The sequence below is a fragment of the Carcharodon carcharias genome, chromosome 5 (genome assembly GCF_017639515.1).
Source record: "Carcharodon carcharias isolate sCarCar2 chromosome 5, sCarCar2.pri, whole genome shotgun sequence".
Classification (NCBI taxonomy): Eukaryota; Metazoa; Chordata; class Chondrichthyes; order Lamniformes; family Lamnidae; genus Carcharodon; species Carcharodon carcharias.
The window spans coordinates 58,758,523-58,778,079 of NC_054471.1; the positions used below are offsets into that span (position 1 = coordinate 58,758,523).

The 19,557-nt window shown below is 40.7% G+C and overlaps 1 protein-coding gene across 1 annotated transcript in view; it reads left to right on the forward strand.

Annotated features, from left to right (window-relative positions):
* sim1a (SIM bHLH transcription factor 1a) overlaps positions 1-18,590 on the forward strand; it is a 93,254-nt gene extending 74,664 nt beyond the window's left edge. The window contains exons 10-11 of the mRNA XM_041188538.1: positions 3,332-3,752; positions 17,857-18,590. Of these exons, the coding sequence (XP_041044472.1) occupies positions 3,332-3,752; positions 17,857-18,590 (1,155 nt within the window). The remainder of the gene's footprint in view (positions 1-3,331; positions 3,753-17,856) is intronic.
* The last annotated feature ends 967 nt before the right edge of the window (positions 18,591-19,557 follow it).

A 19,557-nucleotide genomic window follows, 5' to 3' on the forward strand; every position in this document is an offset into this window, starting at 1 on the left:
CATTAATATATATTGTGAATAGCTGGAGTCCCAGCACCAATCCCTGCGGTACCCCATTAGTCACTGCCTGCCTTTCAGAAAAAGACCCTACTCTTTGTTTCCTGTCTGCCAACCAGTTTTCTATCCATTTCAATACACTATCCCCAATGCCATGTGCTTTAATTTTACATGCCAATCTCGTTTGTAGGACTTGGTCAAAAGCCTTCTGAAAGTTCAAATAAACCACATCCACTGGCTCCCCCTCATCAACTCTACTAGTTACATCTTCGAAAAATTTGAGTAGATTTGTTAAGCATGATTTCCCTTTCATAAATCCATGCTTGACACTGTCCGATTCTGCTGCTGTTTTCCAAGTGCTCAGCTATTAAATCTTTTATAATGGACTCTAGAATTTTCCCTACTACCGATATCAGGCTGACTGGTCTGTATTTCCCTGTTTTCTCTTTACCTCCATTTTTAAATAGTGGGGTTACATTAGTTACCCTCCAATTTGTATGAACTGTTCCAGAGTTTATAGAATCTCGGAAGATGACCACCATTGAATCCACTATTTCTAGGGCCACTTCCTTAAGTACTCTGGGATGTAGATTATCAGGCCCTGGGGATTTAGCGGCCTTCAATCCCATCAATTTCCCAAACACCATTTCCCTACTAGTACTGATTTTTTTCAGTTCCTCCCTCTCACTAAACCCTGTGTTCCCCAACATTTCTGCTAAGTTATTAGTGTCCTCCTTTTTGAAGACAGAACCAAAGTATGTAGTTATTGAATGGTGAAGTCCCTTAAACTGGCAGTGAGTGAGATCCCTGTGAATGTGTGATGGATTTGTGAGTGCGTGAGTTGAGAATGATGAGAAGAGTGACTTACCTTGGCGGAAGGGAGATCATTTATCCCTTTTTGGCACTGGGTAGCTATCCTCTTTTGCAGGACATTGGTGCTGACCATCGCTGTCACCACCTCCCATGCTGGATTAGTGATGTTGCTGCCCCTCCTGCGGCCAGAGCGGGTGCAGAGTACATCATGGCAGGCCTCACTGCGTCCAAAAGGCACTTGTGGGATGCATCATTAAAGTGAAGGGCTGCAGTCTTCCTGTCTTTCTCCATGTCTTCCCTGCAGCAGTCCTGGGCTGGAAGCACTGAGAGGTGTGCCCGCGGATGCATGTTAAATATGGCGCTTGGCATGAGGAAGTGGCGAGGTGATGGCGAGGCAGGTGAATGAGACCCTGCCCACCATGGAAATGACCAGTTTCCCGGGAGTGCATAATTAATGCGGTGGGATTGGGAAGATATGGCCTGAGAAGCCACCATTGCGGCCAGTGGGTAAAACGTCATTTTCCCTGCCTGCTACCACACTTAGTGCAAATCTGGGATGATTCTGCTCCATGTCTCTGGAATGGTGATTTTATCTAAATCATTTATCTCTCTTTGTGGCTGTTCTGGAGCTAAGACCTCATTCTATATTTTTATAAAATATATAAATATCAGCATGGCTAATTTATAAATATCTTAAAAATACTGGACAAAGGCTTTAAATGACTTGAAGCCATGGCTGGCCACGACTCAAACAAAGGAACGTTCTGGCATTCTGAGAAGCTGACACCTCATTATCCCTAAGTGGAGCTAACGACCCCTGTGACTGCAGAGATCAGATCCACGGAAATTGTACAAGCACCATCTACATTTCTAAGGCCAGGGCCTGACCAATGGAGATGACCATTCTGATAGGACAAAGAACCGTGAAACCTCTTTTGAAATTATTAATGGTTGTAACATTACCAATTTCAAGAATCCAGACTAAGGAATATGCATCCATTGTCCAAGCCACAAGGGAGAGGTGGGAGTCACTTGACTCCCCAAACTCCCCCATCAGCAAACTGCTGGAACCAGTAATATTGCCATGTGGAGCTGCAAATCTTAGACTGCTATCTTCCCTGAACCAAGCAGCAGCTCAGAACCAGGGCTCTGTACAGGTTTGAATATCTGCCTCCCCATCTACACTGTTTCTACTGGAAGTTTTGAACTTCTGTGCCAGTGCCTGCAAGACTAATTTGCCTCTGTGTGTCCATCTCATTGTGGAAGTCATTTCTACTGGAAAAAGTGAATTATCTAGCATTGGTCTTCAACCTGCCGACTCCGTGAAAGAATACAGTATTGGATTTTGATTCTGGACTCTGAACTCATGTGAAACATTAATTCTTATTTTACCTGTGGACTTTGCCCTGTACTTCTTTCTTTTCTCTATTCCACCTTTATTGTATGAATGAAAAGCAGGCCAAATTGCTCCTCTCCTCTCGCATTGAGTGTGTGCAAATAAACTAATGCTTTTAGTTCATCCTATCTCAAGCTTGCTATGGGGTTATTAATAGAGAATTGGATCACACCAAAACTGAGAGGATAGAAAAATATGCCACCAGTTATAAAGGGGGAAATCAAAAATCAAAAAACAGCTTGCTGCTGTTTACGGGCAGGTGGAGAGAAGAGAACTCAGGGTTGTTTAAATTAAACCCGCTCCTGTCAACAACTAGTTCATCTATTTTTTGCAAGTGTTTTGCGCACTTAGATAAAGAACGTTTAGTGCTATTTTTTACATCTCTTATTTACATGGCTCTCGTTCACTGATGCATTATTACTGTTAAACACTCTGTCCCTCCTGTTCCCTCTATTTGTCTTCATCCAAATCAACATACTGTTCTATTGTCTGAAGTTTTCTCCTTAGATTCCTAAATCTTCCTTCATCTGAACCCTCCCCTACTCTTTTAGTTTAAAGCTATATCCATGGCCCTAGTTACATAATGCACCAGGGCACTGATCCCAGCCTGGTTTAAGTGGAGCCCATCCCAACAGAATAGCTCCCTTTTGTTCCAGTGACCCATGAATCGAAACCCATTCTTCCCAAACCACTCTTTGAGCCATGCGTTTAAATCTCTAATCTGCTTGATCCTATGACAATTGGGGGAGTCCCTCCTGGGAAGCCTGTGCCCAATGGAGAGAGTTGCTGGTGACAAGAGCCACCCATGCATGAAGATTCCTGCCTGCCCTTTAAACCTGAAGCCCCCTCCCCCTCTTGGCGGGGCCTCCCTAACTATGACATTATGAGAGGTACCAGTTTTTAGATATTGGGAAAGAGTAGAAAACAGTAATTAAGGCCGATTTTGACATTTGAAAATGCAGGAAGAATGAATGTTGTGAAGGATGGCATATGTGGAGCTCAGCAGGAACAAGAATGATTGAAGATGATTTTTTATTATTTAAGATTAGTGTAATTAAACCCAAATGCAGATTTGTGATCCTTTCAGTAACTTTCTCCTTTCTCTTCTCCTCCCTTCTATTGCAGTATTCCGGATTCCACACAGAAAGATCTGAATCGGACCATGAGAGCCAATGGGGAGGAAGTCCACTAACAGACCATGCTTCCCCACAATTGCTGGATCATACAGAAGGCTCACAGCCACATTCCCAACATGACATTATATCCTGTGCCTATGGACAGTTTTCCGATAGAAACTCTCTGTGCTACGGCTTTGCCCTTGAGCACTCCAGATCGGTGGAGGAAAGACAGTCCCATTTCCACACATCGCCATGTGAGGGAGGAAGGTGTGAGGCAGGCAGATATTTCCTTGGGGGCTCGCAATCTGGAAGAGAAAATTGGTGGAACTCCTCCCGTATGACGCTAGCTCTGACTAAATCATCTCCGGAAAGCAGAGAGGGATATGAAAGCAGCATGCCACATATAGCTTCTATTCCCAGTATTCATGGTAAGATAACTGTAAGGAAGGAACACCAGTAATTGGGAAATTTGCAATGTAGGAAGCAATCAATTCAATGGAAGATTAAATTAAATTTGACGAGATAAAGAAATAGTTATTTCATGAATTGTTCAATGAGCAATTTGCTTTTTTACTGTAACTAAGTAATCTGAGACCCGATACATGCGGCTAAATTGCTCTTAAATCACTTGCTGTCAAACAGAGAAACCTTAAAAAGCCCGATTTTAGCTCTGCTTAAATGAATGAGTTTCAAGTGGGTTAAAATTGGACCTATTCACAATATAATACCTTTCTGAAAATTAAAGCAAAATCTGTCACATGTAAAATCCACATTCATTAATCTGACCTTCCCTCAATTAATAGTGGAAAGAAAGATAATTGCTTAACAGAATTAAGCTTCTCTTGTTTGAAATGAAGTAGTAAATTCTGGCCTTCGCCACCTGGGTAATAATATAATTGGTCAGCCACCAATTATAAAACCTGCTGAATTTTCATTCCATGGAAATGGTGTTTTGGTTAACATTCATTCTTCAACCAGCACCGCAAAAACAGATTAAATGGACATTCCTATGTTGCACATAAAATCAGGGCTCATGGATTGGAGATAATATATTTAGCATGGATTAAGGATCGGATAACACAGAAAATGGAGAACGGGAATAAATGGGTCATTTTCGGACTCGCAGGCTGTAACTAGTGAGGTACTGCAAGGATCAGTACTTGGGCCTCAGCTGCTTACAATCCATAACATTGACTTAGATGTGTTGACTAAATGTAATGTATCCAGGTTTGCTGAGGATACAAAGCTAGGTGGAAAAGTAAGCTGTGAGGAAAATGCAAAGAGGCTTCAAAAAGATATGAGTAAGTGGGAAAGAAAATGGCAGATTGAATACAATGTGAGGAATTGTGAAATTACCCACTTTGGTAGGGAAAATAGCAAAGCAGAATTTTTATTTTAACTAGTGAGAAACTGGAAAATATTGCTATTCAGAAGGACCTGGGTGTCCTTTTACACAAAACAGAGAAAGTTGACGTGGAGGTACAGCAAGCAATTACGAAAGCAAATGGTATGTTAGTCTTTATTACAAAGAGCTTGGAGTATAACAGTAGGGAAGTCTTACTACAATTATATACAGTCTTGGTGAGACTACACCTGGAGTACTCTGTACAGCTTTGGTTTCGTTACCTAACCTAAGCCTATATTCCTTAGAATTTAAAAGAATGAGAGGTGATCTAATTGAAATATGTAGAATTCTGAAAGGGCTTGATGGGTGTATGCTGGGAGGATGTTTCCCCTGGCTGGAAAGTCTAGAACTAAGATTCACAGTCTCAGAATAAGGGATCAGCCATTTAGAGTTGAGATGAGAAGAAATTTCTTGTCTCACAGGGTTGCAAATCCTTAGAACTCTCTGCTGTGGCTGCTCAGTCATTGAGTTTATTCAAGACAGAGATCAATTGATTTTTGGATACAATGGGAATTAAGTGAAATGGGGATAGTGTGGAAAGTGGAGTTGAGGTTCATGATCAGCCATAATCTTGTTGAATGGTGGAGCAGACTCAAGAGGCCAGATAGCCTACTCCTTCTCCCATTTCTTATGTTCTTTTGTTCATTCTTATGTTGAATTTGCCTATAAAACATAACTAACTACACATTAGAAGTAATTCACTGGCTGAAAAGTGCTTTGAGATCTCCTGAGAAATTGAGAAGTGTTATATAAGTGCAGTTTGCTTCTTAATTACTTCAAACCCTCTTTCCAACTTTTTTTCTAAAACAACTGTAATACCTGTCCAATGTGTGATTAAAAACTAGGTATAAATTTTACAAAATAAATGGAGCAGGTCTTTGTTTACAGCCTGTTCTAAAGAAAATGGGGAATGCTAATCTTTTGTTGTCTTTGGACCCATGACAAAAAGCTGGTCCAGCTCTCCTAAGTGTACATTTGTACTAGATCTGCACTAGCTCCTTGAAGCTGGCACAGTATTTGGCTGACTTTCACACCAGCTGGATGTGACTTATTCTCACACTGATTCTGTTTGACGCTATCTAACATAATGAACACTTTCTGGTTCATTTCTACTTAATTAATAATAAGGCTGGATCTCTTCCAGATCTGTGTTGCTGTGGCTCGAGGATATTTTCAAGACGTTAGAAATGAGATGTTTATATAAACATCAAGCAGAGTTTGACAATTCATGATTAACATCTTTTCCTGTCATTTAACTGAGTCGATATTTTTCATCAAAATGGTAACCATGTCTGATATTGGAGTAAGAATTATTTTGGTCATTATGTCTAGCAATATCATAAAAGATATTCTTTAGACTCATGCTTGTGATTTTGCACAAACCATGAACAGAAGAATCATATGCAAATACATTTTGCAGTGCCACTACACAAAGTGACCAAAGGAATTCTTAACCTGTTGCTTGGTTATATGCCAAGTACTCAAATCTATGTTCAATCTTTGACTTTTGTGTTCACTTGGCACTTGGTTAAAATGTCACTGTATCTCTATTGGTGCTGTATGTGGAAACATTTCTACATTAACATTTATGAAACGCTGAAAGATTTCTTCCTATTTGCATTTCTTGCAAGATATTTGTTGAAGTTTGCTGAGATATCTATGAAATTTGATGACTCAGTAGAGGTAAATAAGATGAAAGCAGAGAAAGATAAATTAGATAAAAACTCCATCTGACAGTAGACAATCTCAATGTCCTGTTTGATCCTAGCTAAGTGTCTGATCTTGCGTCTTGTTCATCAACAAGATCACCTTCAGAATATCACTTTCTTATTCATCCAATGGATGTGGACATCACTGGCAACTCAAAGTCGTTGAGCTGGAGTTTGAGCTAGAGGCACTCTAACTTATTGTCCATCCCTAGTTTCCCTTGAGAACGTGGTGCTGAGCCACTTTATTGAATGGCTGCATTCTGTGTGGTGCAGATACACACATGGTGCTGTTAATTAGGGAGTTCCAGGATTTTGGCCCAGTGATACTGAAGGAAAAACAATATACATCCAAGTCAGGATGGTGTGTGACTTGAAGGGGAACTTGCAGGTGCTGGTGTTCCCATGTGCCTGTTTCCTTTGTTCTTCTAGGTGGTAGATGTCGCAGGTTTTGGAGATGCTGTTGAAGGAGCCTTGGTGAGTAGCTGCATTGTGTCTTTTAGATGGTACACAATGCAGCCATGGCACTTTGGTGATGGAGGCAATGAATGTTTAAGGTGGTGAAAGGGGTGCCAAGCAAACAGATTGCTTTGTCTTGGATGATGTTGAACTTCTTGAGTGTTGTTGAAGCAGCATTCATCTGGGCAAGGGGAGAGTATTCCATCATTCCATCAGACTCCTGACTTGTGCCTTACAGATGGTGGAAAGGCTTTAGTGAATCACCACAGAATACCCAAACCCTGACTTGCTTATATCCCTACTTCACCCTGCAATGCTTTCCTTGTTGGCCACCCAATCTGTACATCATATAAGCTGTGATTCATTCAAATTCTGCCGCTTGTATCTGTTGCACACAAAATACCATACTTCTGTGAACATGTGATTTCCAACCTCCATCCACTTTCAACCTTCAACCCATCAACTTTAAAATCCTTGTACTTGTTTTCAAATGGCTTCAGGGTCTCACAATTTCTATCTTCTCCACTCGCTTTCTTCTCCAACATGCAATGCCCATTCTTCTGACTCTAAACTATTGTATATTCCCCTCTCTTTTATCTCACCATCAATGGCAGAGCCTTTAATCAACTCAAAGTCATTGAGCTGAAGTTTGAGCTAGAGGCACTTTGACATATAGAGAAAGAGGAGAAACTACTGGGTAATTCACTCCAGAGAACAGCCATACACTAGAGGAAAGCACAGGTAGAGGAAGGACAGAGTGTGACTGTCAGTCAGCCAGTTAGGAGAATGTAGGAGAAATAGTGAAGGACATCCAACAGATACTGTTACTACCCAAGAGGCATGAAGCACTCAATATCTGTGAAGATAAAGAGAAAGACCAAGGTCCCATGGAGAATGTGGCTGTCCAAGGAGCAGAGGTGCAGAGTAGAAATGTTGTAATTATAGGGGTTTCTTTAATTAGTGGGGTGGATAGTATGCTTTGCAGTCAGGACCAAGTGTCTTGAAGAGTGGGCTGGCTAGCCAGTATGAGGGTGATGGATATCTTGAAATGGTTGGAAAATAATGTGGTAATGGAAGGAATGTTCCAGTTATTGTGGTTCATGTCAAAACCAATGACATAGGAAAGATTAGGAAGGGGTCTTGCTAAGGGAATTTCAAGCATTAGGAGCTAAATTGAAAGCAGGATCTCAAGATTATTACCATGTGCAAATTGGCAGAGGGACAAACAAATTACAAAAGCCAACATGTGGCTTAACAGCTGGCATGGAATGGACGGGTACCATTTCACAGAACGCTGGAACCAGTTCTGTGACATGATGGAGCTGCATTGTTGAGAAAGCTGCACCTGAAGTGGACTGAGACCAAGGTCCTAGAGGAAAGGATATAGGGCTGTAAACAAAACTTTAAACTAATAACATGTGGGGAAGGAGCTGCTAGCAATTACAGAAGCCGAATAGTAAAAGAATGAGAAAAAGAAAGTTAAGGTCAAACTAAAGGAAGGAATAAGGATAACATGAATGACCAGAAATGAAATACAGTCACAGAGCATAAAATTAAAATAAGTTCCCAATACAAAGAAAGAGGAATAATGAAAACAATTAAAATTGTTGGTACAGCAATGTACATCATATTCAAAAGAAACTGGATGAACTGGAGGCAATAATTCGTAGTCAGGATTGGGATGTAGTAGGGATGACTGAAACGTGGCTAACTAGTTAAAGATTGGCAACTTAATATTGCAGGATATAATGCATTTAGGAAGAAAGGAAAGGAAGGAGGGATGGTGGAATAACTGTACTAGTTAAAGGTAACATAATGACAGTCAAAAAAAGGCTGTAACTAGCAGATATTTAGATACGGAATTCACATTGATTGAGTTAAAAGATATGAAGGGATCCATCGCCGATTAGGGGTATACGATAGATTAGCACATAATGGAAGTGGAGAAATAAATATATAATCAAATCAACAAGGTGAATAGCAGGCATAGAACTGGAGTGCTGCTTTAGGCTGCTTTAGAGTGCTTAAGTTGGAGTTTTGTGAGAGGGAGTTCAGTGACGAGGGAAGGAGGTGATCCTTTCACTTTCTACCTTTCCGCAGAAAGAAGAGCGGCAGCCTTGGTAAGTAGCACCTGGTGAGTATTTCATCTGTCCTTAATATTCTTGAAACTTGTGGAAGTAAAAGTAAAGCAAATAATTTAAGGGTAAGTTATGGCAGATCAGCTTGGCCAAGTGGAATGATCCTCCTGTGTGATATAGGAATTCAGGGACACTTCTAGTGTCCAGGGTGATCATGTGTGCAGGAAGTGTCCCCAGCTGCAGCTACTTGAAACCCGCATTTTGGAGCTGGAGCTGCGGCTGGAGTCACTGTGGAGCATCTGCAAGGGTGAGATCTTTGTGGATAGCATGTACAGTGAGGTGGTCACATGGCAGGTAAAGTGTGCACAGGCAGAAAGGGAATGGGTGACTACCAGACAGAGTAAAAGCACCAGGCAGGTAGTGCAGGAATCTCCTGGGTCCATCTCCCTCTCTAACAGATTATCTGTTTTGGATACTGCTGGGGGAGATGGTTTCTCAGGAGAATGCAGCAAGAGCCAAGCCCGTGGCACTATGGGTGGCTCAGCTGCAACAAGGGGTTGAGGGGGGTGGGGGGGTGGGGTGATGGTGGGAGCGAGGGGGGGGTTGTGGTGAGAGAAAAAAGAGTGGGAAAGCAATAGTGATGGGGGATTCTGTCATCGGGGGAACAGATAGATGTTTCTGCAGCTGCAGACGTGACACCAGGATGGTATGTTGCCTCCCTGGTGCCAAGGTCAAGGATGTGACTGAGCGGCTGCAGGACATTCTGAAGGGGGAAGGTGAACAGCCAGAGATCATGGTCCATATTGGCATCAATGACAAAGTAAAAAGAAGGATGAGGTCCTGAAAGCAGAATATAGGGAGCTAGGAAATAAATTAAAAAGCAGGACCTCAAAGGTAGTAATCTCAGGATTACTGTCAGTGCCACATGCTAGTGGGATCAGGAATAGGAAGATAGACCAGATGAATGCGTGGCTGGAGGGATGGTGTACGATGGAAGGATTTAGATTCTTGAGGCATTGGGACTGATTCTGGGGAGATGGGAACCGCACAAGCTGGATGGGTTGCACCCCAGCAGGACTGGGACCAATATCCTCACAGGGGCATTTGCTAGTACTGTGGAGGAGGGTTTAAACTAGAGTGGCAGGGGGATGGGAACCTGAGCAGGAGGACACAGAGAGGGAAGCAAAGATAACAATGAAAGACAGAAAAGTAGAAACCAAAAGTGAAAGGCAGAGGAAACAAGGGATGGCAGCAAATAGGGCCATAATACAAAAACAAATTGTAAAAATGTTAAAAAGGCAAGTTGTATCTGAATGCACGGAGCATTTGCAATAAGGTAGATGAATTTTTTTTAAAATTCAGTCATGGGATGTGGGCATCGCTGGCTAGACCAGCATTTATTGTCCATCCCAAATTGCCCCCTGTTCAATGGGCACTTAAGAGGCAACCACATTGCTCTGGGTCTGAAGTCATATGTAGGCTACCAGGTAAGCACAGTAGATTTCCTTCCCTAAAGCACATTACAACAATCGGAAATGATTTTGTGGTCATCAGATTTCTTAATTCCAGATTTTTTTTATTTAATTCAAATTTCATTTTCTGCCTTGGTGAGATTCAAAATCAAGTCCCCAGAGCATTACCCTGGGTCTCTAGAATGCTAGTCCAGTGACAATACCACTATGTCATCGCCTCCCCCCAAATTAACAATGCAAATAAATGTAAAAATGATATGGCTGCAGGGTGACCGAGGCTGGGAACTGAATATCCACGAGTACTCAATATTTAGGAAGGACAGGCGAAAAGGAAAAGGAGGTGGGTGGTGTTGTTATTTCAGGATAAATCGGTGCAATAGTGAGAGAGGACATTGGCTCAGCAAATCAAGTTGTAGAATCAGTCTGGGTGGAGCTAAGAAGCAACAATATGTGGAAAACATTAGTGGGAGTTGTCTATAGGCCTCCAAACAGTAGGTAAGGTAGGGGCATGGCATTAAACAGGAAATTAGAGATGCAAGTAACAAGGATGCCACAGTAATCATGGGTGAGTTTAATATACTGGGCAAACCAAATTAGCAATAATACTCTGGTGGATGAATTCCTTGAATGTGTAAGAGATGGTTGTTTAGTCCAGTACATCAAGGAACCGACTAAGAACAGGCTATCCTAGATTTGATATTGTGCAATGAGAAGGGGTTAATTAATAATCTTCTGACGAAGAGTCATACGGACTCGAAATGTTAACTGTCTTCCTCTCCGCAGATGCTGTCAGACCTGCTGAGTTTTTCCAGCTATTTTTGTTTTTGTTTCAGATTTCCAGCATCCGCAGTATTTTTCTTTTAATTAATAATCTTGTTGTGCGAGGCTGTTTAGGGAACAGTGACCATAACATGGAAGAATTCTTCATTAGAATGGAAAGTGAAGTAGTCTTATCTGAAACCAGGGTCCTAAATCTAAACAAAGGAAACTACAAAGGTATGAGGCATGAGTTGGCTAAGGCAGCTTGGGGAACTTCATTAAAAGGCATGATGGCAGGTAGGCAATCGCTAACAATTAAGGATTGAATATATATATTGCAACAGTTATACATTCCTTTCTGGTGCAAAAACACAATAGGAAAAGCAGCTTAACCATGGCTAACAAAATAAATTAAGGATAGTATTCAATCCAAAGTGGAGCCATATAAAGTTGCTAGAAAAAGTAGCAAGCCTGAGGATTGGGAGCAGTTTAGAATTCAGCAAAGGAGGACCAAGAGATTGATTAAGAGGGCAAAAATAGAATATAAGAGGAAACTTGCAAGAAACATGAAAGGGGACTGTAAAAGCTTCTATAAATATGTAAAAAGAAAAAGATTTGTGAAGACAAATGTAAGTCCCTTACAGTCCGAAATGGGAGAATTTATAATAGAGATCAAGGAATGGCAGAGCAATTAAACAACTACTTTAGTTCTGTCTTCACAGAGGGAGACACCAATAACTTCCCACAAATGCTAGGGAACCAAGGGTCTAGTGAGAAGGAGGAATTGAAGGAAATTAGTATTAATAAAACAATAGTGCTGGAGAAATTAATGGGACTGAAAGCTGATAAATCCCCAGGGCCCGATAATCTACACCCCAGGGTATGAAAGGAGGTGGTTGTGGAAATAGTGGATGTGTTGGTTGTCACATTCCAAAATTCTATAGATTCTGGAACAGTCCCAGCAGACTGGAGGGTTGCAAATGTAACCCCACTACTTAAAAAAGGAGAGAGAGAGAAAATAGGGAATTATAGACCGGATAGCCTAAATCAGAAGTAGGGAAAATGCTAGAGTCTATTATAAAGGATGCGATAACAGGAAACTTAGAAAATACCACTGAGATTAGACAAAGTCAACATGAATTTATGAAAGGGAAATCATGTTTGACAAACCTACTGGAGTTTTTCAAGGATATAACTAGCAGAATAGATAAGGGGGAACCAGTAGATGCGCTGTATTTGAATTTTCAGAAAGCTTTTGATAAAGTCCCACATAAGAGGCTAGTGTGCAAATTTAAAGCACATGGGATTGGGGATAATATGTTTGCATGGATTGAGAATTGGTTAGCAGACAGGAAACAGAGAGTAGGAATAAATGGGTATTTTTCAGAATAGCACGCGGTGACTAGTGGGGTACCACAGGGATTTATGCTTGGGCCCCGGCTATTCAAAATATAAATCAATGATTTGGATGAGGGAAACAAATGTAATATTTCCAAGATGGCTGATGATACAAAACTTGTGGGATTGTAAGTAATGTGGAGGATGTTAAGAAGCTTCAATGTGATTTAGACAAGTTGAGTGAGTGGGCAAATACATGGCAGATGCAGTATAACGTGGATTAGCGTGAAGTCCACTTCGATAGGAAAAACAGAATGGCAGAGTATTATTTAAATGATGATAGACTGGGAAATGTTGATGTACAAAGGGACCTGTATGCACTTGTACACCAATTACTGAAAGTGAACATGCAGGTGCAGCAAGCAGTTAAGAATGCAAATGGCATGTTGGCCTTCATTGAGAAAGGACTTGAGTACAGGAGCAAGGATGTCTTACTGCAGCAGCACAGGGACTTGGTGAGACTACACCTGCAGTATTATGTGCAATTTTGATCTCCTTACTTAAGAAAGGATAGACTTGCTATAGAGAAAGTGCAGTGAAGGCTCACCAGACTGATTCCTAGGATGGCAGGTTTGTTGTATGAGGAGAGGTTAGTCAGCTAGGCCTGTATTCACTGGAGTTTAGAAGAATGAGAGGGAATCTCATTGAAGTGTATAAAATTCTGACAGATATGGACAAATTGGATGCAGGGATGATGTTTCCTCTGGCTGGGGGGGGTTCAAAACAAGGGGTCACAGTCCACAGTCTCAGGATACGGGGTAGACCATTTCGGACTGAGATGAGGAGAAGCCTCTTCATTCAGAGGATGGTGAACATGTAGAATGAAGGCTGTAGAGGTCAAGTCACCGAATATATTTAAGAAGGAAATAGATAAATTTCTGGACTCCAAAGGCATTAAGGGTTACTGGGAGTTCACAGGAGTATGGCGTTGATATAGAGAATCAGTCAATATCATATTGAGTGACAGAGCAAGCTCAAAGGGCCGAATGACCTACTTTTGCTCCTTTTTGCTATGTTTCTATGTTTCTATTCCAACTGGTCCTAAATGAACATCAATCTATTCTTAAACAAAAACAGAAAATGCTGGAAAAACTCAGCAGGTCTAGCAGCATCTGTGGAGAGAGAAACAGAGTTAACGTTTCGAGTCCATATGTTTCGAGTCATATGTACTCAAAACGTTAACTCTGTCTTTCTCTCTACAGATGTTGTTAGACCTGCTGAGCTTTTCCAGCATTTTCTGTTTTTGTTTCAGATTTCCAGCATCCGCAGTATTTTGCTTTTATGTCAATCTAAGCTTATTGGCAAAAGAACCAGAGACAACATGAGAAACAGCCTTTTTACAGAAAGTGGTTGGGATCTGGAACTTATTGTCTGAGAGCGTTCTTATTTCAGATTTCCACCTTTCGTATACTTTGCTTTGTGTAAGAGGTATTCTGATTGAAGGAAGGTAGAAAGAGGATCTGTATAAGATCAGTACTGGGACAACAGGTATTCATAAATTATATTAATGGTTTGAACTTAGGAGCAAATAAGTCAACATCGAAATTTGCAAATGGTACCAAACCAGGGTGTGTAGCTAACACTGAAGAATCCTATAAAAGAAGACATTAGAAAACCTATGTGAGCAGCTAAATGAAAAATGTAGTTATATGTGAGGCGATGTACTTGGTAGGAAAAATATAAAAATCGCCTCCACTTAGAACATAAGGAGCTAAACGGTTTAGAAGAGCGAAGAAATCTAGGGATACAGATGAATAATCATTTAGTGCAACATTGTAGGTCAAAAAATGTTTTGAAATGGTAGTAAAACACTAGAATTTATTTCTAGGAATAGAGTTCAAAAGTAGTGAAGTTACGTTAAACTTAGGTAGGATGTTGATCAAGCCTTATTTTGGTGTACTGTGCTCAGTTCTGGTCTCCATGCTATAGGTAGGTCATAGGAGTACTGGAGAAAGTGCAAAGAAGATTTACACTCTACAACTGAGCGATCATAACTATCATAAAAGAATGAGCAGGTTGTTTTTTTGTTCTCTCTTTTTAGAAGAGGGATGACTTAGAAATGATCTGATAGGGGTCTTTAAAATGATGAATGGGTTGGATAGGGTGGGGGTGGAAAGGATGTTTCCACTTGTGGAAGAACCCAAAACCAGGAGCCATTAATACAAGATAGTTACGAACAAATCGAAAGCAAAACAAGGAGAAACTTATTCACTCAGAGAAAGATTAGAATGGTAGAGGAACAGGAAGTGATTGCGGCATATAGCTTAGGCACTTTCAAAAGGAAGTTAAAAGAGTACGTGAAAGAAAAAAGCTATCGAAAGATAAGCTGAAAGGCTAAGAGGAGACTGGTGTGGAATATAAACAGCAGTACATATTTAATTGGGCAGAATGGCCTGTTTCTGCACTGTATATGCTATGTAATTCTTTGTAACACATCTTGCATTGTAGAATTATTTTCCTGAACTTTTTTTTATTTTGCAATCTTTCTCTATATTTTAAAACTCCTCCTAAAAACCTAAAAGTCTTTGATAACACCTTTGACCTTGTCTTTAAGCTCTCTCTCTTGTCGTTCTCAGGTCATCTCTGTAAAGCACCATGAAATGTTTTATTATGTGGAAGGTGGTACAAAAATGCAAATTGTTGCTTCTGAAATATGATGCTGGCTCAGCCCATACCACCATATCTTGGCAGTTGTTCTGCCTTTAAACTGTAAAGTTGCTGGCTGCTTCCATCATTGTTTCAATAGATCAAACTAAATAATTGAGTGCATGACTTATAAGATCACATGGCCAAAACCAACTTTATTGACAGGTCTTTCCATGGCAATTAATAGAAAGGCTCATTATTTTAATTGTGATCTGAAATTGGCCTGTGTGAATATTAACTTAGCAATGCTTATTGCATTTAGATAAAATTCATTTGAGCTACTTTAATAGAGATGTTAACCTATTTAAAACCATTGGGATGTTAGGTGCCAGCGTACATAGTTACAGATTGGAATCTGTAGGCAGTTTAAATAGAATTAAACAGTAAGTTGTCTTTATTCTTGAAAAGAGTTGAAAAAGCTATCTTTAAAAATCTGCTGATCAAGCCAGATGATATTTTTCCAATTGGATTTGACAGTTTGCTTTATCAATGATGATAATTACACAGAATTTACAGCACAGTTGGGACCTTAATGAGTTTTGGATACGGCCTCTTTCTTTGCATTCATCACATTACGGTACACCCATTTGTGCCATTATATTATCAGTTTCTTTGTTTACATGTACCACAATTTGAAACCTTGAGCTAAGGGGGAATCATTAAAGTAAATTGAACCCATCAGCCTCTAAACTGTTTCTTCAGTGAATGATGCAAAAGACAGTACACAGGCTGATGGGTTGAATTAAAGTGTCACTGCACAATTACAGTGCATTTCATCATGTGATACAGCTGGTGTGAATATGATAATCAACATAATTTAAATGATGTGAAATGTCTCATATTTATATAACAGTAGACTAGTTTATCAGCGCTGCTGTGATAGTTGGATGGCAGCAGCTTAGTGCTGAGAAACTGTAATTACCTCTTTCCAGTTGTGCTACAGTGAGTCAGAATTAGCTGTAAAAATAACAATGTCTTCACAATGCATTATTATTATATTAATATTACTATTATGAATATGCAAATCTGCCTAAACAGAGGGGAAGAGATACCCCATGAATTATGAATTGCGACAGATTGCTGGCTCGTTTGTGTCACTTGTGAAATAGCATCTTGCCCTCAACCTCCCTCTGATTTTCATGAAGTTGCTTCATTTGTATGCTCATTGCCCTTTAAATCTGGCACAGAAAGTTAAGTTTAGTAGTTAACAGCATTAAGTACCCTTTTAGCAGTGTGATAATTGTTAATGATGACCAATCCACCTATCTTGCCCAAAGAATGAACAACTTAAACTGGGAAGTTTCATTCCTTCAGACGGTGAGTGAATTGTTTTAGGAGATCTAAAAAAAATGACAAATTTCAAATTTACATTTTTTCTTGCTTTCGCTTTCTCCTATTTCAGTTTTTCTTTCTATGCTCAATTTGATGTTGAATTCATCCACTCTAATTCACCCTCCTCCTCAATCTCTCTTCCTCAATTTCCTCCTCTTTTGATTTTCAACCCTCAAATCTCAATGGTTCAGGAGATACACTAATGCAAAAGCCAAAATACACAGATGCTAGAAATCTGAAATATGCTGGAAATGCTCAGCAGCTTAGGCAGCGTCTCTGGAGAGAGAAACAGAGTTAACGTTTCAGGTGTCTTCATCTCCTGCTGATTCTGTCCGGCCTACTGAGTATTTCTAGCATTTTCTGCATTTATTAAGGAATTCACCAAGGCTTCTTCGACAGCACCTTCCAAACCCATGACCACTACCATCTAGAAGGATAAGGGCAGCAGATAGATGGGAACACCGCCACCTAGAAGTTCCCCTCCAAGTCACTTACCATCCTGACTTGGAAATGTGTCGCCGTTTCTTCACTGTCGCTAGGTCAAAATCCTGAAACTCCCTTCCTAACAGCACTGTGGATGTACCTACACCACATGGACTGCAGCAGTTCAAGAAGGCAGCTCACCACCACCTTCTCAAGAGTAACTAGGGATGGGCAATAAATGCTGGCCCAGCCAGTGAAGCCCACACCCCATGAATGAATTTTAAAAAAAAGATACACTGTTGGTCATTCACCAGGGTCCCAGATCCCAATTGCCCTTGCTGTGCCATTAACCTGCTCACACTTCCAACAACGTTGTGGGCAAAACATTTTTGAGCTGAAGGATGCAGGAACCAGTCTAACTAAAAAGGGCATGCCAAGAGATTCCCTGCTTCAGCAAATTCTGGGCACAGATTTTCTCCCTCGTGGGATATTAGGGTAGCACGCTGGCTGCACAATTTTGTCAAATGGTGGAGAAAGTCAAGTTCCTTTGTTTATTAAGTTGTATCTTTTAAGTGATACTAATTAGTAGTTGCACACATGGAATAAATGCATTCAGACAATACAGCCGAGTATTGCTGCTGATAATATTAGTGGACAGATGTTTAACGTGTTCTGGTGGCACTTTATCTGCTGTTTTAAAACAAATGATTCAGTGTCTCAGTAAAAACACTGCACGAAGGAGAGCCAAATGTGCCAATGGCATTTAAACATTGATCCGGTAATATTTTCAACAGTGGCTTCCGGGCTTATTCTGGAGAAATGATTTATTTTGCTCTTTTCGTCTTTCAATGCAGGAAGAGGACACTGGGATGAAGACAGTGTTGTCAGTTCACCAGACCCTTGTTCTGCCAGTGAGTCGGGGGACAGGTACCACAATGAGAGGTACCAGAGCAGTCCGCATGAACCGAGTAAAATCGAGACTCTGATAAGAGCAACACAGCAAATGATCAAAGAGGAGGAGAGCAGGCTGCAAATGAGAAAAACTACCTCGGAGCAATTGCAACCAATGAACGGTATAGGCAAGCTCCATGCCGCGTGCTTTAATGTGAGCTACCAACAACAGCAAATGACCAGTGTTGTGTGCCGTGCTCCGCCAATGACTAACACCTCTCGCTGTGATCACCTCCAACAAAGAGATGGGAAGATCATGAGCCCTCATGAGAATGAATATAACAGCAGCCCCATTTCACTCTCTAGAATAAGTAGCCCTAGTTCCGACCGAATTTCAAAGACAAGTGTAGCCTTAAATAAGGACTACCTAGCTTCAGACATGTCTCCTCATCAAACAGGGGGAAACTGTGCATCATCCCCGAACTATTACTCCACCCATCATCGACAGTACTTTGATAAACATGCATATGCACTGACTGGCTATGCTTTTGAGCACCTGTATGATACTGAAGCCATTAAAAACTACTCTCTGGGCTGCAACGGCACTCACATTGACGTGACCTCTCACTTCCGAATGCAACAGGACCCAACCCATGCACACAAGGGCACCACGGTTATTATTACCAATGGAAGCTGATGTTTCATTGTAATAGAAGTTATGGTGAAAGATAACAAGCAGAAAGAGTGCAGTAGCTTGGATTTAAAGGAAATATTGAAGCTGCACGTGTATTCCCAGTGCCAGCTTGCACATGTAGTCACTGAACTGGGTTTACCACTCTGCTCTGTTTGACAGTCGGCTCAGTGTATGCACTATGCATTGATACACAGAGTGCACTGCAGAGTCTTTAAGGTGAATCAATATGGGCTGGCTGGGCTAGGAAAGCTTACCTCTTTGCTGGTTGTAGCAAAATCATAAATTTGTTCTTTGCCAAGCTGTTTACAATTTTGCTACATGCCAACACACAAAGTTTGTCCCCTCCTTCCCCCACCCCGCCCTCATTGTAAAATCCTCATTAAGTGGTTAGTCAGTTACAGCAGAGTTAAATATAAACCAGGGTATAGGGTCTATTTTTGTTTGTATTTCAGCACATTTAATGAACAGTTTTCATTAAGCATTCTGGCAGCAGTGTCAAGAACGAGGTGAGCAATTTAACCTTCTAAAATGCATGGATTTAAGTGGAGTAAATCCTGACTTAAAAAAATGTGTTGGTTATGGTAACTGGTAGAATGGGAATTACATTTAGCTGACTAGCCCAATATCACAATGGATAGTTGGCTGGTTGTCAACACCTAGTATCAATAAGTTAGTTCACATAAGTCACTTACAGCTGAACCGAGAAGGCTAAATTATGTTGTATCAGCTATGTGTTGCTTAAAAAGGATAGAGCTAACATGGAAGGGAAAAGATTTATGAAAGCTTTCATGTATCAAAGAGCAGTTTGAACGCTGGCATCAAAGCCTGTGTTAGCAGTGAAGACTGATGGCTGCTTGGGGTTAACATTCATAAGTTGGCTCCTTTCACTTTTCAACTGTACCAAAATGCTTATTTATAGGACAGAAAACTTCCTGTTTGCAATTGGAGAAACAAATTCAGTGAACCAGCT